At 39.7% G+C, this 23859-nt stretch overlaps 1 protein-coding gene across 5 annotated transcripts in view; it reads right to left on the reverse strand.

Annotated features, from left to right (window-relative positions):
- Positions 1 to 2991: 2991 nt before the first annotated feature.
- Positions 2992 to 23859, reverse strand: part of LOC128699841 (protein-tyrosine sulfotransferase) — a 51422-nt gene continuing 30554 nt past the window's right edge. For all 5 annotated transcript variants that reach the window (XM_053792623.2, XM_053792624.2, XM_053792620.2 and 2 more), the window contains 3 exons: positions 21573 to 21826; positions 20479 to 20776; positions 2992 to 3581 (listed from right to left, as the gene is read on the reverse strand). In XM_053792623.2, the coding sequence (XP_053648598.1) occupies positions 20494 to 20776; positions 21573 to 21826 (537 nt within the window). In that variant the 3' untranslated portion in view covers positions 2992 to 3581; positions 20479 to 20493. The remainder of the gene's footprint in view (positions 3582 to 20478; positions 20777 to 21572; positions 21827 to 23859) is intronic.

The following is a 23859-nucleotide window of genomic DNA, read 5'->3' on the forward strand; positions in this document are numbered from 1 at the left end:
AAAATTATAAAGGAATAAGTTTACTGAGTATACCAGGAAAAGTATACGGTAGGGTTACAATTGAAAGAATTAGAGGTAAGACTGAATGTAGGATTGTGGATGAGCAGGGAGGCTTCAGAGTGGGTAGGGGATGTATAGATCAAGTGTTTACATTGAAGCATATATGTGAACAGTATTTAGATAAAGGTAGGGAAGTTTTTATTGCATTTATGGATTTAGAAAAGGCATATGATAGAGTGGATAGAGGAACAATGTGGCAGATGTTGCAAATATATGGAATAGGTGATAAGTTACTAAATGCTGTAAAGAGCTTTTATGAGGATAGCGAGGCTCAGGTTAGGGTGTGTAGAAGAGAGGGAGAATACTTCCCGGTAAAAATAGGTCTTAGACAGGGATGTGTAATGTCACCATGGTTATTTAATATATTTATAGATGGGGTTGTAAAAGAAGTAAATGCTAGGGTGTTCGGGAGAGGGGTGGGATTAAATTATGAGGAATCAAATTCAAAATGGGAATTGACACAGTTACTTTTTGCTGATGATACTGTGCTTATGGGAGATTCTAAAGAAAAATTGCAAAGGTTAATGGATGAGTTTGAGAAGGTGTGTAAAGGTAGAAAGTTGAAAGTGAACATAGAAAAGAGTAAGGTGATGAGGGTATCAAATGATTTAGATAAAGAAAAATTGGATATCAAATTGGGGAGGAGGAATATGGAAGAAGTGAATGTTTTCAGATACTTGGGAGTTGACGTGTCGGCGGATGGATTTATGAAGGATGAGGTTAATCATAGAATTGATGAGGGAAAAAAGGTGAGTGGTGCGTTGAGGTATATGTGGAGTCAAAAAACGTTATCTATGGAGGCAAAGAAGGGAATGTATGAAAGTATAGTAGTACCAACACTCTTATATGGATGTGAAGCTTGGGTGGTAAATGCAGCAGCGAGGAGACGGTTGGAGGCAGTGGAGATGTCCTGTCTAAGGGCAATGTGTGGTGTAAATATTATGCAGAAAATTCGGAGTGTGGAAATTAGGAGAAGGTGTGAAGTTAATAAAAGCATTAGTCAGAGGGCAGAAGAGGGGTTGTTGAGGTGGTTTGGTCATTTAGAGAGAATGGATCAAAGTAGAATGACATGGAAAGCATATAAATCTATAGGGGAAGGAAAGAGGGGTAGGGGTCGTCCTCGAAAGGGTTGGAAAGAGGGGGTAAAGGAGGTTTTGTGGGCGAGGGGCTTGGACTTCCAGCAAGCGTGCATGAGCGTGTTAGATAGGAGTGAATGGAGACGAATGATACTTGGGACCTGACGATCTGTTGGAGTGTGAGCAGGGTAATATTTAGTGAAGGGATTCAGGGAAACCGGTTATTTTCATATAGTCGGACTTGAGTCCTGGAAATGGGAAGTACAATGCCTGCACTTTAAAGGAGGGGTTTGGGATATTGGCAGTTTGGAGGGATATGTTGTGTATCTTTATATGTGCATGCTTCTAGACTGTTGTATTCTGAGCACCTCTGCAAAAACAGTGATAATGTGCAAGTGTGGTGAAAGTGTTGAATGATGATGAAAGTATTTTCTTTTTGGGGATTTTCTTTCTTTTTTTGGGTCATCCTGCCTCGGTGGGAAACGGCCGACTTGTTGAAAAAAAAAAAAAAAATATATTATATATATATATATATATATATATATTATAGGTAGTAGGTTGGTAGACAGCAACCGCCCAGGGAGGTACTACCGTCCTGCCAAGTGAGTGTAAAACGAAAGCCTGTAATTGTTTTACATGATGGTAGGATTGCTGGTGTCCTTTTTTCTGTCTCATGAACATGCAAGATTTCAGGTACGTCTTGCTACTTCTACTTACACTTAGGTCACACTACACATACATGTACAAGCACATATATACACACCCCTCTGGGTTTTCTTCTATTTTCTTTCTAGTTCTTATTCTTGTTTATTTCCTCTTATCTCCATGGGGAAGTGGAACAGAATTCTTCCTCCGTAAGCCATGCGTGTTGTAAGAGGCAACTAAAATGCCGGGAGCAAGGGGCTAGTAACCTCTTCTCCTGTATATATTACTAAATGTAAAAGGAGAAACTTTCGTTTTTCCTTTTGGGCCACCCCGCCTCGGTGGGATACGGCCGGTGTGTTGAAAGAAAGAAGAAAGATATATATATATAAACTTTAAACTAAACTTTTACAGAGAATCATAAAGGTGAATGCTAGTGTGTTGGGAGATGTAGGGAATTAAAACCAAAACAAATCTGGCACAAAGTGGGAGTTGTTTTTTGCCAATAACTTTGTAAATGGTCCAAGTCGGACTGAAACGTCATCGTAAGCTCCTCTCTTCTACGTGCGGGTTATTTGTGTATCGTTCCAGTCATGGTATTGTGCCTTTTTTTTGTTATTTAATGACAGCTCTTTTAAGAGATCCTGAAGAAGAGTTATAAAAGTTGTTAAGTGAATTTGGAAGGGTAAAGGAAGGAAAGTAAAAGAGCAAGAGGAAGGAACAAGGTGATAAGGGGTAACAAAATATTTAGGCAATGAAAGACTGGATATCAGATTGGAAGGATGACATGTGTTCAGATATTTGGTAGTGGACTTGTCAGCAGATGGATTTATAAAAGATGAGGTAAACCATAAAACATGAGGTGAAAAAAGTGGGTGATGCACTAAGGCATCTGTTAAGAATAAGAATGTTAACCATGGAGGTAAAAAAGAAAGGAAAATGTACCAGAGTACAGTATATTGGTTCAAATATTATGACATGGGTGTGCAGAATGTTTTAAATGTCGTAGTGAGGAGGAGGAGTCTGCTGGAGGCAGTAGAGATACTTTTGTGAGCAATGTGTAAATATTATGAAGTGAATTTGAAGCTTGAAGATTAGAAGATGGTGTGGGGTTACCAAAAGTAAAGTATTATGCATATTATTATACATGTTCACATGTCACGCACTTTACATTTCATTCACTAACAATACTAATGAAAATGATCATAATGACTGTCATAATATATGTTTATTTATACATGGACACTATAATAAATGGAAATATGCTGATAACTGCCATGAAAACCCGATACAACTTGCTTACATAAACATGATCTTCGGCCATAAATGAATGATACGCAGAGCTCAAGGTTCTACTGAGAGCACAATAAAAGGTCACTATATATTCTATTTTGATTGTATTATAAAAATTACTAATATAAACATACCAAATTCAATAATGCACAAACTGGGCTAAACCTAATTTATGATTATACTATATCACTACAAACAGTTAGGTATTGACCATACATGCCTAACTTGACCTTGCAAGAAAGTTTTGAGAATACAGTCCAGTCTTCAAAATAGTGTTTTTCATATACTTTGTGATGGGCCAATTTCTGCATGATGCAAAGTGGCAACGTAAATTAGCCTATATTTACATATACATGTAGTTAACCGCCAATACTAAAATAAAGAGGCAGCTTACATTAACAGCATGAGTCACATTGGTGTTTGAAGAATGTTCGAAGGCCACAACGTTTTCTAGGATGGACGATGGCATGGACCATCACATCCTTCGTACTCTCACTTCCAGAATCAAACCTGCACATCAGAGATTAACCTTCACAGAAATTCTTTTTGTAGACATTTTCAGTCATGCAAGGACCCTAACTTCCTAAAGCTAATTAGCTGTAGCTAGAACTGAATTATTATTCTCATCTCACAGCCTGGCACAACATCAGATTTTTCTGATAACTGCCCAGTGAGCCAAATTATTGCTGCTTGCAGCCTACATAACCTAACTGATCTGGCACCAGGAATCTGGAAATATAAGCACCATATGAAAGCAATGTGCCTCAAGAAAGATTTGGTTATCATTTGTAGCTAAGAGTTGTTCGTGTTACTGTACACACACTACAATACAACCAGTCCTCACTCACACTCAAAACATTACATAATGTTCAAATAAAACTTTACTCAAGTGCTATGAGAGATCACAAGTAATATTCCTACATTTTGGATAAAGGTCATATACAGTACAAGTAATTCACATACAACCTACACTTTGGAGAGGCATCTTTGGATATTTCAATCTGTCCTCAATCATTGTAAGTCACAACTGAGGGAAAACAGTCAGAGATTAGGTGACAAAAACACCAGAAAATAAGTCAGTTGGTGATAATAGTATTAACAGAGTTGAACTGAATTGTTGCAAGCCAAGGTTTTCTGACATTCCTTCTGTATTTGTAATATTTTACTTGTATAATTTATATATTTTTTTAAGTTAATGGTAAGTTTAGGTATGTCATGTGCCTAGATTAACCTAATTTGTTTTTAGCACACCAGCAACCTCCTACTTAGGTAGAAAAAAAAAAAAAAAAATTTCACTGTCAGTCAGTCCTGCCAGAAGCGTACTGACATTCGGTTCTCACTTCACCTTCTGAATTGCAACATCCCTATCCCTCCTTCAAAGTTTAGGCACTGTATCTCACCCCCAGGGCTCAAGTCCAGTTAACCAGTTTCCCTGAATCCCTTCATAAATATTACCTTGCTCACACTCCAACAGTATGTCAAACCACAAAAAACTACTTGCCTCCACTCCTAAAATGCTCACACAAACTTACTACATGTCCAAGCTCCTAGTACTCAAAACCTTCTTTAAACCCCCCTCCCTCCCATCCAACCTCTCTTAGGACCCCTACCTCTCCTACACTCCATCTTGTGTGATAAATGGTTTAAAAAGCTGACAAGTTCAAGATTGAAACACTTATGCAACATATGGGAATCTTTACTGAGGAAATGTTTCACCATACAATGGCTTCATCAGTCCAATACAAATCAGAAGGGTGTAAGGAGAGGAGGAATTTGGAGTAATCAGTCCCTCAGCTTGGAGTCGATGTGTTCAGTCCATCAATCTTGTAGAAAGTACAGCACAGGACTGTAGACGTGTCCTATATACTGTAGTCAGGTGAGGCGAAGCAGGAGGCGGGGTCATAGTGGTACCATCCACTAATAGAAGTAGGTCTTCATCCAAAGGTTGGACAAGGTTGAAGAATTCTTTGTATCAAGATCCCATGATGTTGCAGTGTCTGACAGGTGTGATAAATGGTTTAAAAAAAACGACAAGTTGAAGATTGAAACACTTATGCAACATATGGGAATCTTTACTGATGAAGCCACTGTGTGGTGAAACGTTTCCTCAGTAAAGATTCCCATACATTGCATAAGTGTTTCAATCTTCAACGTGTTGGTTTTTTAAACCATTTATCACATCTGTCAGACACTGCAACATCATGGGATCTTGATAAAAAGAATTCTTCAACCTTGTCCAACCTTTGGATGAAGACCTACTTCGACTAGTGGATGGTACCACTATGACCCCATTGCCTCCTGCTTCGCCTCACCTGACTACAGTATATAAGCCATGTCTACAGCCCTATGCTGTACTTTCTACAAGACTGATGGACTGAACACATCGACTCCAGGCTGAGGGACTGATTACCTCAAACTACTCCTCTCCTTACACCCTTCTGATTTGTACTGGACTGAAGAAGCCACTGTATGGCGAAACGTTTCCTCAATAAAGATTCCCATACGTTGCATAAGTGTTTCAATCTACACTCCATTCTAGATTTATACACCCTCCTACTCATATTTTGCTCAATTCTCTAAATATTACAAGTTTAAAAATTTTTTGTACAGTTGTACCTACAAATTCACAGGCTCTCTTATTTGCAGGTTTTGATTATCCAATGTTTTTATTGAATATATGCATTTGTTTGTCCTTATGAGGTTTTCTGCCTTGACCTATTTTTTTTCAGGCTTGACACATGTCTAACTGAAAGGTCACAATAGGATTTCACTCAAATTGTTCTGGATGGCTAAATAAAGTAATATATAACAGATATGAACTGTTTTGCATGATGGTAGGATTGATGGTGTCTTTTTCTGTCTCATAAACACGCTAGATAACAGGGATATCTTGCTACTCCTACTTACAGTTTGGTCACACTTCACAGACACGCACATGCATATATATATATATACATACATCTAGGTTTTTTCTCCTTTTTCTAAATAGCTCTTGTTCTTCTTTATTTCTTCTATTGTCCATGGGGAAGTGGAAAAGAATCTTTCCTCCGTAAGCCATGCGTGTCGTATGAGGCGACTAAAATGCCGGGAGCAATGGGCTAATAACCCCTTCTCCTGTAAACATTTACTAAAAAAGAGAAGAAGAAAAACTTCATAAAATTGGGATGCTTGAATGTGCGTGGATGTAGTGCGGATGACAAGAAACAGATGATTGCTGATGTTATGAATGAAAAGAAGTTGGATGTCCTGGCCCTAAGCGAAACAAAGCTGAAGGGGGTAGGGGAGTTTGGGTGGGAGGAAATAAATGGGATTAAATCTGGAGTATCTGAGAGAGTTAGAGCTAAGGAAGGGGTAGCAATAATGTTGAAGGATCATTTATGGAAGGAGAAAAGAGAATATGAATGCGTAAATTCAAGGATTATGTGGATTAAAGTAAAGGTTGGATGCGAAAAGTGGGTCATAATAAGCATGTATGCACCTGGAGAAGAGAGGAATGTAGAGGAGAGAGAGAGAGATTTTGGGAGATGTTAAGTGAATGTATAGGAGCCTTTGAACCAAGTGAGAGAGTAATTGTGGTAGGGGACCTGAATGCTAAAGTAGGAGAAACTTTTAGAGAGGGTGTGGTAGGTAAGTTTGGGGTGCCAGGTGTAAATGATAATGGGAGCCCTTTGATTGAACTTTGTATAGAAAGGGGTTTAGTTATAGGTAATACATATTTTAAGAAAAAGAGGATAAATAAATATACAAGATATAATGTAGGGCGAAATGACAGTAGTTTGTTGGATTATGTATTGGTAGATAAAAGACTGTTGAGTAGACTTCAGGATGTACATGTTTATAGAGGGGCCACAGATATATCAGATCACTTTTTAGTTGTAGCTACACTGAGAGTAAAAGGTAGATGGGATACAAGGAGAATAGAAGCATCAGGGAAGAGAGAGGTGAAGGTTTATAAACTAAAAGAGGAGGCAGTTAGGGTAAGATATAAACAACTATTGGAGGATAGATGGGCTAATGAGAGCATAGGCAATGGGGTCGAAGAGGTATGGGGTAGGTTTAAAAATGTAGTGTTAGAGTGTTCAGCAGAAGTTTGTGGTTACAGGAAAGTGGGTGCGGGAGGGAAGAGGAGCGATTGGTGGAATGATGATGTAAAGAGAGTAGTAAGGGAGAAAAAGTTAGCATATGAGAAGTTTTTACAAAGTAGAAGTGATGCAAGGAAAGAAGAGTATATGGAGAAAAAGAGAGAGGTTAGGAGAGTGGTGAAGCAATGTAAAAAGAGAGAAAATGAGAGAGTGGGTGAGATGTTATCAACAAATTTTGTTGAAAATAAGAAAAAGTTTTGGAGTGAGATTAACAAGTTAAGGAAGCCTAGAGAACAAATGGATTTGTCAGTTAAAAATAGGAGAAGAGAGTTATTAAATGGAGAGTTAGAGGTATTGGGAAGATGGAGGGAATATTTTGAGGAATTGTTGAATGTTGATGAAGATAGGGAAGCTGTGATTTCGTGTATAGGGCAAGAAGGAAAAACATCTTGTAGGAGTGAGGAAAAGCCAGTTGTGAGTGTGGGGGAAGTTCGTGAGGCAGTAGGTAAAATGAAAGGGGGTAAAGCAGCTGGGATTGATGGGATAAAGATAGAAATGTTAAAAGCAGGTGGGGATATAGTTTTGGAGTGGTTGGTGCTATTATTTAATAAATGTATGGAAGAGGGTAAGGTACCTAAGGATTGGCAGAGAGCATGCATAGTTCCTTTGTATAAAGGCAAAGGGGACAAAAGAGAGTGCAAAAATTATAGGGGGATAAGTTTGTTGAGTATACCTGGTAAAGTGTATGGTAGAGTTATTATTGAAAGAATTAAGAGTAAGACGGAGAATAGGATAGCGGATGAACAAGGAGGCTTTATGAAAGGTAGGGAGTGTGTGGACCAGGTGTTTACAGTGAAACTTATAAGTGAACAGTATTTAGATAAGGTTGAAGAGGTTTTTGTGGCATTTATGGATTTGGAAAAGGCATATGACAGGGTGGATAGGGGGGCAATGTGGCAGATGTTGCAGATGAAAGCAGTGAAGAGTTTTTACAAGGATAGTGAGGCTCAAGTTAGAGTATGTAGGAAAGAGGGAGATTATTTCCCAGTAAAAGTAGGCCTTAGACAAGGATGTGTGATGTCACTGTGGTTGTTCAATATATTTATAGATGGGGTTGTAAGAGAAGTAAATGCGAGGGTCTTGGCAAGAGGTGTGGAGTTAAAAGATAAAGAATCATACATAAAGTAGGAGTTGTCACAGTTGCTCTTTGCTGATGACACTGTTCTCTTGGGTGATTCTGAAGAGAAGTTGCAGAGGTTGGTGGATGAATTTGGTAGGGTATGTAAAAGAAGAAAATTGAAAGTGAATACAGGAAAGAGTAAGGTTATGAGGATAACAAAAAGATTAGGTGATGAAAGATTGGATATCAGATTGGAGGGAGAGTATGGAGGAGGTGAATGTATTCAGATATTTGGGAGTGGACATGTCTGCAGATGGATCTATGAAAGATGAAGTGAATCATAGAATTGATGCAGGGAAAAGGGTGAGTGGTGCACCTAGGAGTCTGTGGAGACAAAGAACTTTGTCCTTGGAAACAAAGAGGGGAATGTATGAGAGTATAGTTTTACCAATGCTCTTATATGGGTGTGAAGCATGGGTGATGAATGTTGCAGTGAGGAGAAGGCTAGAGGCAGTGGAGATGTCATGTCTGAGGGCAATGTGTTGTGTGAATATAATGCAGAGAATTCGTAGTTTGGAAGTTAGGAGGAGGTGCGGGACTGCCAAAACTGTTGTCCAGAGGGCTGAGGAAGGGTTGTTGAGGTGGTTCGGACATGTAGAGAGAATGGAGCGAAACAGAATGACTTCAAGAGTGTATCAGTCTGTAGTGGAAGGAAGGTGGGGTAGGGGTCAGCCTAGGAAAGGTTGGAGGGAGGGGGTAAAGGTGGTTTTGTGTGCGAGGGGCTTGGACTTCCAGCAGGCATGCGTGAGCGTGTTTGATAGGAGTGAATGGAGACAAATGGTTTTTAATACTTGACATGCTGTTGGAGTGTGAGCAAAGTAACATTTATGAAGGGATTCAGGGAAACCGGCAGGCCGGACTTGAGTCCTGGAGATGGGAAGTACAGTGCCTGCACTCTGAAGGAGGGGTGTTAATGTTGCAGTTTAAAAACTGTAGTGTAAAGCACCCTTCTGGCAAGACAGTGATGGAGTGAATGATGGTGAAAGTTTTTCTTTTTCGGGCCACCCTGCCTTGGTGGGAATTGACCAGTGTTAATAATAATAATAATAATAATAATAATAATAATAAAATAACAGATATGATCTCAAACAATAAAAGAACCCAAATCTGAACTAATTATTATGCAGACTTTACATTTTATATCATTCATGGTTCTTAGTTTCAAGGAATTTAACTCCAACTTCAAATTTGTAGAAATGACTATGATTAATATTACTGCCAATAAAGCACTAAATTTGGTGGATCACACAGCACAAGAGGGAGGAAAGGCTGATGCAGTGAAAGCCAAGTGCCAATGGAAAGTCAAAGTTGGAGAAACACTTGTACAGCAGAGACTAATATTATGTTAATGTGTCACTGAAAATTCATCCTAAGCCCACTGCTTAGTGCTCAGAACTTATTTTCTCATAGAAATTATGTTATAACTGAAGAGTTGTTCCTGAGCCATAATATTCTGTCTAATTTCAGTTAATTTGTTGCAAAGAATTTATACCTAGAGTATTAAATCTTGTTTACTAAATATACACGTATTATTTCTCCATTTGGAAGTGGAAAAGAATTCTTCCTCCGTAAGCCATGCGTGTTGTAAGAGGTGACTAAAATGCCAGGAGCAAGGGGCTAGTAACCCTTCTCCTGTATAAATTACTAAATTTAAAAGGAGAAAATTTTGTTTTTCTTTTTGGGCCACCCTGCCTTGGTGGGATATGGCTGGTTTGTTGAGAAAAAAAAAAATACACACACACACATACAGTGGAATCTTGGTACTCGAATTTAATTCATTCCAGAATGCTGTTCGAGTGCCAATCCGTTCAAGTATTGAACAAATTCTTCCTAACCAATTTTCTTTTCGGTTGGCTGTTATCACTAATCTCCATAGGCCCCATGGTGACTTATTTATACAAATATATTAAGAAAAGTACAATGCCTGCACTTTAAAGGAGGGGTTTGGGATATTGGCAGTTTGGAGGGATATGTTGTGTATCTTTATATGTATATGCTTCTAAACTGTTGTATTCTGAGCACCTCTGCAAAAGCAGTGATAATGTGTGCATGTGGTGAAAGTGTTGAATGATGATGAAAGTATTTTCTTTTTGGGGATTTTCTTTCTTTTTTTGGGTCACCCTGCCTCAGTGGGAGACGACCGACTTGTTGAAAAAAAAAAAAAAAAAAATTAAGAAAAAAATGCGAAGAAACGTGAAATAGTTTATAGCGAAGTTCTGGCGGATCGTATTTGTTTGTTCAAGTGCTGAGCTTTGTTCGAGTACGAAGCTGTTTGAGTACCAAGGTTCCATTGTACATGTAGCAGATACCTAGGTAGTAGGCTGGTAGACAGCAACTGCCCAGGGAGGTACGTACTACTGTCCTGCCAAGTGAGTGTGAAACATAAACCTGTAATTGTTTTACATGATGGTAAGATTGCTGATGTCTTTTTTTCTGTCTCAAACATGCAAGGTTTCAGGTACGTCTTGCTACTTCTACTTACACTTAGGTCACACTACACATACATGTACAAGCATATATATACACACCCCTCTGGGTTTTCTTCTATTTTCTTTCTAGTTCTTATTCTTGTTTATTTCCTCTTATCTCCATGGGGAAGTGGAACAGAATTCTTCCTCCATAAGCCATGCGTGTTGTAAGAGGCAACTAAAATGCCAGGAGCAAGGGGCTAGTAACCTCTTCTGTATATATTACTAAATGTAAAAGGAGAAACTTTCGTTTTTCCTTTTGGGCCACCCCGCCTCGGTGGGATACAGCCGGTGTGTTGAAAGAAGATATATATATATATATATATATATATATACACACACACACACCTCTCGGGGTTTTCTTCTATTTTCTTACTAGTTCTTGTTTATTTCCTCTTATCTCCTTGGGGAAGTGGAACAGAATTCTTCTTCCGTAAGCCATGCATGTCGTAAGAGGCGACTAAAATGCTGGGAGCAAGAGGCTAGTAACCCCTTCTCCTGTATACATTACTAAATTTAAAGAGAAACTTTCATTTTGGTTTTAGGTCACCCTGCCTCTGTGGTATGACCAGTTTGTTAAGAAAAATACATATAAGTAGGTAGGTCCTAGTTAGCAGGTTAGTCCTAGGTAGCAGGTTGGTCCTACGTAGTAGGTAGGTTCTAGGTAGCAGGTTGGTCTTAGGTAGTAGGTAGGTTCTAGGTAGCAGGTTGGTCCTAGATAGCAGGATGGTCCTAGGCAGTAGGTAGGTCCTAGGTTGGTCCTAGGTAGTAGACAGGTAGGTCCTAGGTAGGAGGCTGGTAGATAGCAATCACCCAGGAAGGTACTACCATCCTGCCAAGTGAGAGTGATGTGCAAACCTGTAATTGTTTTACATGATGGCAAGATTGTGTATTTTTTGTCTCATAAACACGCGGAATAACAGGTATATCTTGCTACTTCTACTTACACTAAGGTCACACTACACATGCATGTACATGCATATACATACACACCCACCTGAGTTTTCTTCTATTTTCTTAATACATAGTTCTTGTTCTTTATTTCCTTTCATTTCCATGGGGAAGTGGAAAAGAATCCTTCCTTCATAAGTCATGTGTCATAAGAGGCAACTAAAATGCCGGGAGCATGGGGCTAGTAAAAAAAAAAAACTTTTGTTTTTCTTTTTAGGTCGCCCTTCCTCAGTGGGATATGGCCAGTTCTTTGAAAAACAACAACAATACCCTTTCATTTCTTGTTTCCTGGGTCACCCTGCCTAGGTGGGAGACAGCCACTGTGTTACAAAAAATACTACTACTACATCAACTGTGAACTCTCTCCCTACTTTCTTTGCATAAATATCCATCCTTCAACACCCCCACCTGTCTCCCAGTACCATCTCACTTATGTCATGTACAAGTGCATCACTCTTAGGGGTTTAGCACAGTCTAGGTTAATAACAATCCTTGGACAATCAGCCATTCACCACATTTGTTCGAAATTTTATTTTTTACACATTGGCTATCTCTGAGGTAAAATTACCAGAAAAAAAGAAGAAACACTCACTATCACTCACTCTACCATCTTGCCAGAAATGTACCAACACTACTGCTCATATGTATTCATATACATGTCTCTGACTAACTGTTCATTCCTGAGGTGGTCATTAATATAGAGTAGAAACCTCTGGATACAACAGTGAGGTTAAGAAAACAGAAATGCGCACTTCACAATATATAACCTCTCACATTTAAATAGAACTATACACATCAGTGCATTCACCCATTACCTGTACTTCAAAGGTAGTATCCTACCATTAAATCATGGGAATTCTTGGCTATATTAAGTTTTAAAAAGTACCTGAGCTCTAAAAGTAATGTATCTGACACCATAACTATAGAATAGCTCCTTGAGTTATGATATTAATCCATTCCAGTAGACATCTTAAAACTACCCAAACTCGAATCCCAAAATACATGGTTTTATGGTAAATGATTCCAAGACCAAATAGGTGCAATTTTTTACTGTAGCTTGGACTTAAAAAGAGTTGATGGTGTGGTGGAGAGGAGGTTACTGGTTGTAAGGAGAAGCTCCTTCAAACCAATAACCTCTTCTCCACTGCCTCTTGAAAAAACTCTCCAGAGTTGCTTGTTTCTGTTGCTTTCTTCTGAGGCTTTTAAAATAAGATAAAACATTATCTTCAGGAACACAGGAAGAGATCAGTTTTTCAATGTCTGGGCACTTTCTTTTGTTTGTTTTCACATCTTTCCAATAAGTAAACAACTTGCAAGTTTCTGCAGCTGTCATCCTATGGTCATCTCCCTCTATTATTCCTCCCCACTGTCCTCATCCATCTTCCCTCATTGCTGGAACTCTGCTCAACTCCTGCCTGTGCCCCTGAATTAACTCCTCCACATTCTTTTCATGAACCTCCAACTCCATTTTCCCACCAAGAACGACCATCTCCTGGTTTACATCCTCTTCAGCCTCAAATCCTTCAGGCAAAGGTGACTGAAGGCTACAATGAGGCACCAAGTGGAAGCTTCACTCCAGGAACTCACTACGAGCATCACACAATCTAAGATGTTAAACTTGATCTTGGAGAGTTTTCTGAAGCTGATGGCTCCATCTCCTGAAGTATCTCTGCAAAGCACTTGGCAAACATCTTCTTGGTGTAACTCTTTCTGAAATTCACAATAACTTGCTGGTCCACAGGGTGAAGCAGAGGAGTGGTGTTGGGTGGAAGGAATTTAACTGTAACAAAGTTAAATTCTACCTCCAGAGACTGGCAAGTTCTGGATCATGTCCTGGTGAATTATCCAACAGTAACAGTGCTTTTACAGGAAATTTGTGGATCTGCAGGTAGCTCTTGACTGTCACAAAATACTTCTTATACCCATTCACTGATGAATTGTCTTGTCACCCAGGCCTTTTTGTTGCAATGCCAGAACACACCCAATCTGCCCTACCCAACAGCAAAAAAAGCCTATCGTTCACAAGCTTATGCCAGGCAAAGTGGACTCATCCTTTGTGATGAATGTTTGCCTGGGCATTCTTTCTCAAAGGAGCCCTGTCTTTTCCACATGGTGAGGAAGATAACCCCCCACCATAACAAGGTCTTCAAACTGAAGATAAAAACCTTCAGAGGCTTCCTTATCAGCACTGGAAGCCTCACCATTTCTCACAACACTTAACCCTTTGACTGTCACAACCACCAATCCTGAAGTATCTCCTGGTGTCGCAAAATTTAAAAAAAAAAAATTATTTTTTCTTATGATAGAAAATCTTTTCCCGATTGTAATGACACCAAAAAAACAAAATTTGATGGAAAACTGACGGAATTATGCTCTCGCGAAGTTAGCGACCTCGGCGCTGTTTACAAATCGGCGATTTCACCCACTTTGAGCCCTATTTTCGGCTAATTCCATTGTTCCAGTCGCCCAAACTCATAGCTATTTCTTTAGAACTCCATTTTTTCTATCGATTGAGTATAAGAATCTGCCCATTTACCGATTTCAACCTAATAATGTGGTCAGAAATTTGCAATTTGGCCAATTTCACGAAAACTAAAAAATATGACAATTTCAAAATAAGGACCAGAATGAACACGGCAGACATTCCTGGCTCTAAAACAACATTTTCTTTGTTCATCAGTCATGTCTCCAGGCCCCTCTGATATTACTCTTGCTTTCTATTTTTAATTTTTATTCGAACAAAAAATAGAAGACTTACTATTATGCAGACTACTACAATACTGAAATAATTGTATAAATAACATCAACCCATTCATGACTGCATATTAGAATGGCTAGTTGGACATTTATTGGACAATGGCATCATTTGTTTACTTTTGAACATTGGCAAAAATCAAACATTTCCCCTACTTTGAGCTCCATTTCCAGGTTCTTTTTATAGTAAAATCAATCAAAATTACCTCTACTTCTATAATATGTTTTCCATTCTATCAAATGAGACCAAGAAAACGAGAATACAACCATAAATACTATACAAAAATAGACCACAAAGTCGGCATTTTAATTAAAAAAAAAACGGTCGGAGTTTTTTTTTTCTCATTATGCACTGCGTGCTCCAGGATTTTTTTTATATTGTGCACACTGACCACACAGACCCATTCTCTCACATGTGGGCCTACCAGCTTTCTCCTTCTTGATTTGAAGCCGCTAGAATTTATGAGTATATATACGTCAAACACGGTACCTCATAAGACATATATATACGGCCGCGACAGTCAAAGGGTTAATAGCGACCCATTTCTTGAAACCTTTGAACCACCCTTTGCTAGCTTTAAAATCATCATATGGAGTAGCATCATTGTTTGAGAGCAAACAGTAATTTAAATCACTATAAATTTGTTTTGCGTGCTCACAGATATAACTTGCAAGCCCTGTATCTCCCTACATCTGTTGCTCTCTAATCCACAATAACAAGAGTCTTTTCATCTCTATAATTTCTCTGCCTTTTTTCACTATCTCAGATTCATCAGCCACTTTGATATTCTTTATAATTTTTTTTTGCTTAATAATAGGAGAGAAGTTGATTATGGAAAGCTATATTCTCACACACCATTGGACTAATTTGTTGCTTGATCTTCAGAGAAATTGCCTATACAGTGGAACCTCTACTTGCACGTTTAATCCGTTCCATGACCTTGCTCGCAACTGGATTTACTCGTTTGCAGAGTCAATTTTCCTCATTTAAATTAATTGAAATGCAATTAATCTGTTCCAGTGGAATTCTGTACTTCAATAATTTCGCTAATATCAACTCTACGGCTTATTTATCTATCTCACTTCATCTAATATGACATAATAAACAATATAAATAACATAGAAACCTGATATATACTCTAAAATTAATAAAATATGGCATTCATGTAGTGGTAAGGGCGGTGTCGGCGGTGGACGAGAGTTTGTCTGGACACCGGGCAAAATTCTTCGTGAATAATTTCGCTAATATCATCTATACGGCTTATTTATATATCACAGTTCATCTAATATGACAAAACAGACAATATAAATAACATAGAAACACGATATATACTCTAGAATGAATAAAATACAGTGGACCCCCGGTTAACGATATTTTTTCACTCCAGAAGTATGTTCAGGTGCCAGTACTGACCGAATTTGCTCCCATAAGAAATATTGTGAAGTAGATTAGTCCACTTCAGACCCCCAAACATACACGTACAAACGCACTTACATAAATACACTTACATAATTGGCCACATTCGGAGGTAATCGTTATGCGGGGGTCCACTGTATGTCATTATGTAACAGGTGGAGGCAGCCACAACCGCTCCCTCTTTGTTGTGGTAAACACTGCCATTAGTCACGGCCTTTTGAAGCCGTCTATTATTATAATTATAGTATGTAGTACATTATTATATATGTATTATTATTATACATATATTATTATTATTATTGTATTATATTATTTTTATTATATGTATTGTTATTATTCATATTATTATTATTATTATACATATTATTATTATTATTATACATATTATTATTATCATTATTATTATTATTTTTATTTATTTTTTTATTTTTTATTATCACACTGGCCGATTCCCACCAAGGCAGGGTGGCCCGAAAAAATATAAGATTTACTGTTATTCCTTATTGCAATAATTGTATAAATATGTCAACCCATTCACGACTGCATATTGGAATGGACAGTGACGTCATTTGTTTACAATGAAACAGCCAAGCAATGGACCATTTCTCCTAGGTTGAGCTCTATTTCAAGGTACTTTTTGTCGTGAAAGCAATCAAAATCATATCTATTTCTGTAATTTATCTTCCATTCTATCAAATGAGACCAAAAAAAAAAAGAATACAACCATAAAAACCATTCGAAATTACCACTAAGGGGTGGCTAATTGCTGATAAGTGAACTCCATTATTTATGCTTAGATTTCTTTCATTTTTGGTGTACATTAAGAAGCATCTTTCCATCATACATTGCCAAAGTTTCAATAAGATAGTCCAACAAACAAATGAGATACAATTCCCTAGATCAAGAGCAAGAGCCCCTCACCAGCGTCAAGGAACCTGCCTTGAGGTCTGCTCGCTTGTGGAAATTTTGCTCGCGTATGGAAGCAAAAAATCGACCCATCGACTGCTCGTATTTGGAAAAACTCGCACGTGGACACGCCCGCAAGTAGAGGTTCCACTGTATACTGCACATTTTAGAGGTCACAATGATTTGGTAACAGAAGATGGCATTAATACATAACTAATGCAGTTATGAAGGGTAAATAATCCAGAGTTGGAGCAGGCAACACATGTGGTAGCTTGAAACTAAAGAGGAAACAAACTGTAGTACAATGTTGCTATTGGCTGAGATGCTACCATAAAGACATTCACTCTCATTGCTGATTGGCTGTTAAGCCACTCCCCTTTCCTATTGGCTTCCAGTCCAAGAGGCAAGCTACCACATCGCTGGTTGGCTGAGGACCACCCATGCATATCAACCACCACACGCATATAGCATCTCAAATTTTTCACCGCAACTCAAAATTAAATTCCTTTATGAGGGTAAATTGTAACTCAAAATTATCTTAACTCAAGCCCATCGTAATTCAAGGGGCCACTATTAAATTTGCTGTTTTTATTTTGTCAATAGCATGATTAAATAATTTACATTTATATACTGTAGTAAAAATTATTAACATAATTCACTAATATAAATTACCAACACTTAATTTTGCATAAATTTTATACAAAGAAAAACAAAAATCCAGGGAAAATGTTTTCTAAAATTGCATAATACAATGTAGTTATGTATATTATAACCTTTGAAAAAGTCTCAATCCAAGAAATCCCAACAGCTTTCCTTCCTTCCTTCCTTGGATCAAACCATAACACCTCCCATTTCCCAGGTCTTGTAACACCCTTATGAATTCAGTACTTCCCATTGAATATAATAAGTGTGTATCATATAAGCTGCATGTATTAACACAGATGAATATAAAAACATCACCACACCCACTCACACCTACAATCAAACACCACCCACACCCACAAGCAAACACCCCCCACATCCACAAGCAAACACCCCCACACCTACAAGCAAACACCCCCCACATCCACAAGCAAACACCCCCACACCTACAAGCAAACACCCCCACACCCACAAGCAAACACCCACCACACCTACAAGCAAACACCCCATTGCACACCTACAAGCAAACACCCCCCACACCTACAAGCAAACACCCTCACATCCACAAGCAAATACCTCCACCCATGCCTACCCACACCTACAAGCAAACACCCCACACACAACACCACACCTACAGGCAAACACCCCCCACACACACCTACAAACACCCCTTACACACACCTACAAGCAAACACCCCCCCACACACACCCACACTTACAAGCAAACACCCCCACACATACAAGCAAATTCCTCCCACACATTTATGTAAGCAAACAGCCATCCCCCCACACACACACCCATGCCTACCCACACCTACAAGCAAACACACCAACACCCCCACCCACCTACGAGCACACACACACACACACACACCCCCACCCATGCCTACAAGCACACACACACACACCCACCCATGCCTACAAGCACACACACACACCTCAACACCCCCCCACACACACCAGCCCCCACCTACAAGCAAACACACACCATCCCTCCACACACCCACCCATGCCTACCCACACCTACAGGCAAACACCCCTACACACACCTACAAGCAAACACCCCCCACACTCACACCTACATGCAAACACTCCCCAACACTCACACCTACAAGCAAACACCCCCACACTCACACCTACAAGCAAATACCTCCCACACTCACACCTACAAGCAAACACCCCCCACACACAAGCAAATTCCCCCCACACATTTATGTAAGCAAACAGCCCCCACACACACACACACGCATGCCTACCCACACCTACAAGCAAACACACACCAACACCCCCACACATCCACCCACACCTACAAACACACACAACCCACCCACACCTACAAGCACACACAACCCATCCACACCTACTAGCAAACACACCAACACCCCCACCCACCTACGAGCACACACACACACACCCACTCATGCCTACAAGCACACACACAAACACCCCCACACACACCTACAAGCACACACACAAACATGCCCACACACACACACACACACCAGCCCTTACCTACAAGCAAACATACACCAACATCCCCCCACACATCCACCCATGCCTACAGGCAAACACCCCCACACATACACCTACATGCAAACACTCCCCCACACTCACACCTAAAAGCAAATACCCCCCACACTCACACCTACAAGCAAACACCCCCACACCTACAAGCAAACACCCCGCACCCATGCCTACCCACACCTACAAGCAAACATGCCCCACACCTACAAGCAAACCCCCACACACCCACACCTGCAACAAAACCCACCACACACACCTACAAACACCCCCTACACACACCTACAAGCAAACACCCCCTACACTCACACCTACAAGCAAACCCCCACACCTACAAGCAAACACCCCCACACCTACAAGCAAACACCCCCACACACACCTATAAGCAAACCCCCCACTTACAAACACCCCCACACCGGTGGCCCGGTGGCTAAAGCTCCCACTTCACACACGGAGGGCCCGGGTTCGATTCCCGGCGGGTGGAAACATTTCGACACGTTTCCTTACACCTGTTGTCCTGTTCACCTAGCAGCAAATAGGTACCTGGGTGTTAGTCGACTGGTGTGGGTCGCATCCTGGGGGACAAGATTAAGGACCCCAATGGAAATAAGTTAGACAGTCCTCGATGACGCACTGACTTTCTTGGGTTATCCTGGGTGGCTAACCCTCCGGGGTTAAAAATCCAAACGAAATCTTATCTTATCTTACTTACAAGCAAACACCCCCCACACTTACAAGCAAACACCCCCCCACACACACAAGCAAATGCTCCCCACACATTTATATATGCAAACACCCCCCCACACACACACACACCCATGCCTACCCACACCTACAAGCAAACACACACCTACAAGCAAACACACACCAACACCCCCACACACCCACCCACACCTACAAGCAAACACAAACCAACACTGTCCTACACCCACCCACACCTACTGTAGGTGTGGGTGGGTGGGTGACCCCCACCCACCTACCTCCACCTACAAGCACACACACACCCACCCCCACCTACAAGCAAACACACACCAACATCCCCCACACACACCCCCACCTACTAACACAGACAAACCTCCACCCATCTACCCTCACACACTAAAATTATGTTGAAAATGAGTGCTACAAAAGCTGGCACAATATTTTTTTTTTTCATGATACCACAGCAAGTATTACACTTAAATTACTTTGTGCAATTTACTATTTAAGTAAAAGATAAAAATTATACATATATAAATAGTGAAATGCCATATGGTGTAAGACTTTGCACCTTAGAAACTGTTTTGTACCATCACAAAGTGATGGAGCACACAATACTGTATCAAAATTAAAAAATTAGATAACATTATTTCCTTCAAAATCAAATATGGCAGAGCATTTAAAACTATACCAACTTATGTTTCTGACCAAAATGCATATACACTGTAGTCACACATCCCAATTTTACACATGGTAGGGTAAAGGAATGATATTTGAGATGTTGCACCTTAGAAGATGGAAATCATGTGTTGTCTGCTTTGCGATGTTTGGAGGCACTTCTCACTGCCTCAGCACGATCCTCCCACTTACTGAGCTCCTTCTGTATCCTCTTAGTGTTATTAGCAACCAAGGCATCTGCTTGACCATAATTTGGTGGATTACTATAAGGATCATATCCAAGGGTTGCCAACATGGGAGCAATATTGGCCATGTCCTCAACCACTTCCTTTGGAATCTGACCCACCCACTTGCTAAGAGCATCCAGGTTTACTGGCTTGATTACTTGGTCACTCGATCGCTCTACCCTGAAAATTAACATTATTCATACTACTAACAAGTAAGTGCTGTATGATTTACAAAGCATGAAAACTATGTATTTGTTCAGTGCTTTCAACATTATGCTAACATTATTCAAGTGCTTTCAACATTATGCTAACATTAATCAGTGCTTTCAACATATTAACATTATTCAGTACTTTTAATATATTTTGCTAACATTATGAACAATTTACTATCGGAAAGAGGCAGCTTGAGAGGCAAGAAATGGGAACTTGGACAGCTGGAAGTTAAAAACACAGATAAGCCACAGAGATGTCAAACTTTATGTATCATGATCAGTGGCGGCTCGTCCATAGAAGCTGCAGAGCTACAGTCCCCCCCATATGCTCACTGCCAGACGTATGGCTTCATCAACCTTACACTAAAATAATTTGCAATTGACAAATATATTACAGGAAAAATCTGCTGTATGTTGTTTTCAATGTATTTATAAGCAAATTTTTTATTTTTTTGTTGAAATGAGATAAAAAATGATTAAAAACAGAAGTTTGATGCAGTATGATAGTATAGATATTACTGGCCCGACGAGACGCCACTGATCATGATGATAATAATGATCTAAAGTCTATAAAAAAAGAGAAAGAAAAATAAACATAGCAAAAATTAAAGTATTCTTCACTTCTGAAGATAACAATATTAATAATAAATTCCACAATCCCAATCACTCTAACTTGGTGAGAAACATCTGCACTAAAAAAAAAAAAAATAAAGGTCAAACCAAGTTATGGCTTTGCTTAAATAATTTAACAATCTTTTACTAACTTTGAGAGAGAAACCCCGCCAGGTTTATTGATATGTTCCTCGTGATGAAGCACAGCATCATTCCAAGCAACATCTAAGAAACCCAAAATTTTTCTCATCCATTCCTGTGGATGCAGAACCAGTTGCTCATAGTATACAGGCAAACACTTTGATGCTCCCAGCTCTTCACACTGTGTGTTCATTGTTTGAACAGCACTGTTCCATCTCTGCAGACACTGTTTATATGAGGACAAGTCAAAGCCCGTAATTGTCACCTGAAAATATATCCATTGTTTAAGCAAGCTCTAGAAATTTTTTAATGAATGTCTTACACTTCAAAGGGTTGCCTTGATGCTAGCGAAAGACTCTCGATACTAAGAATTTGAATCTATGCTCCCTTTCCTCAGATCAAACCTGACTACCTCTCATTCCCAAGGAACTGTATGACCCCTATGGGTTTAGTGTTTCCTTATGACCATCATAATTTGAGTCTTTTACCAAAAAAAATTCAACAAATCTTTCTACTTGGAAATTTTCAATATACCTACACTGACATGCAGGATTTATCAAAACAATTATTATAAGAAGACTTACGAAAAAATTATAGTCTTTCTGTTCCCCTTTCTTGTAAAACACTTCAGCAAAGTGCAACATACAAATAATAAATGCCAACTACTGTACATAAGCATTACCTGTACTCTAACAAGACATCATCCACCCTTACATTATTTTTTTTAATCAACATATCAGCTGTTTCTTAGAGGTAGTAGGTTGGAAGACAGCAACCGCCCAGGGAGGTATTACTGTCCTGCCAAGCGAGTGTAAAACGAAAGCCTGTAATTGTTTTACATGATGATAGGAATGCTGGTGTTCATTTTTCCGTTTCATAAACATGCAAGATTTCAGGTACATCTTGCTACTTCTACTTACACTTAGGTCACACTACACAAACGTACAAGCATATATATACACACCCCTCTGGGTTTTCTTTCTAGTTCTTGTCCTTGTTTATTTCCTCTTACCTCCATGGGAAAGTGGAACAGAATTCTTCCTCCGTAAGCCATGCGTGTTTTAAGAGGCAACTAAAATGCCAGGAGCAAGGGGCTAGTAACCCCTTCTCCTGTATATATTACTAAATGTAAAAGGAGAAACTTTCGTTTTTCCTTTTGGGTCACCCCGCCTCGGTGGGATACAGCCGGTGTGTTGAAAGAAAGAAAGATCAGCTGCTTCCCACCAAGGTAGGGTGACCCCAAAAAGAAACACTTTCATCATCATTCACTCCACTGTCTTGCCAGAGGTGTGCCTACAATACAGTTAAAAAACTGTAAGCCCCCTTACACACAAAACCTCCTTTAACCCCTCCCTCCATCCTTTCCTTGGATGACCCCCTACCCTGCCTTCCTTCCACTACAGACTTATTTTTTTTTTTTTTTATTAATACACTGGCTGTTTCCCACCAAGGCAGGGTGGTCCGAAAAAGAAAAACTTTCAACATCACTCACTCCATCACTGTCTTGCCAGAGGCATACTTACAATAGTTATAAAACTGCAACATTAACACCCCTCCTTCAGTGCCAGCACCGTACTTCCCATCTCCAGGAATCAAGTCCAGCCTGCCGGTTTCCCTGAATCCCTTCATAAATGTTACCTTGCTTACATTCCAACAGCACATCAAGTCCTAAAACCATTCGTCTCCATTCGCTCCCATCTAACATGCTCACGCACGCTTGCTGGAAGTCCAAGCCCCTCGCACACAAAACCTCCTTTCCCCCCTCCCTCCAACCTTTCCTAGGCCGATCCCTACCCAGCCTTCCCTCCCATACAGATTTATATGCTCTCCAAGTCATTCTATTTCTTTCCATCCTCCCTAAATGTCCAAACCACCTTAATAACCCCTCCTCAGCCATCAGGATAATACTCTTAGTAACACCCACACCTCATTCTAATTTCCAAACTACAGATTCTCTGCATTATATTCACACTGCACAATGCACTGCCTCCAGCCTTCTCTTTGTTGCAACATTCACCATCCATGCTTCACACCTATATAAATGTGCTGGTTTAACTATACTCTTATACATTTTCCTCTTTGCTCCAATGGATAATGTTCTTTATCTCCACAGACTCCTCAGCACACCACTCACCTTTTTCCCCTCACCAATACTGATTCATCTCATCTTTCAGACCCATCTACTGACAAGCCCACTCTCAAATATCTGAATACATTCACTTCCTCCACACTCCCTCCCTCCAATCTGATATCCAATCTTTCATTACCTAAATTTTTTATCCTCATCACCTTACTCTT

The sequence above is a fragment of the Cherax quadricarinatus genome, chromosome 81 (assembly GCF_038502225.1).
Source record: "Cherax quadricarinatus isolate ZL_2023a chromosome 81, ASM3850222v1, whole genome shotgun sequence".
NCBI lineage: Eukaryota > Metazoa > Arthropoda > Malacostraca > Decapoda > Parastacidae > Cherax > Cherax quadricarinatus.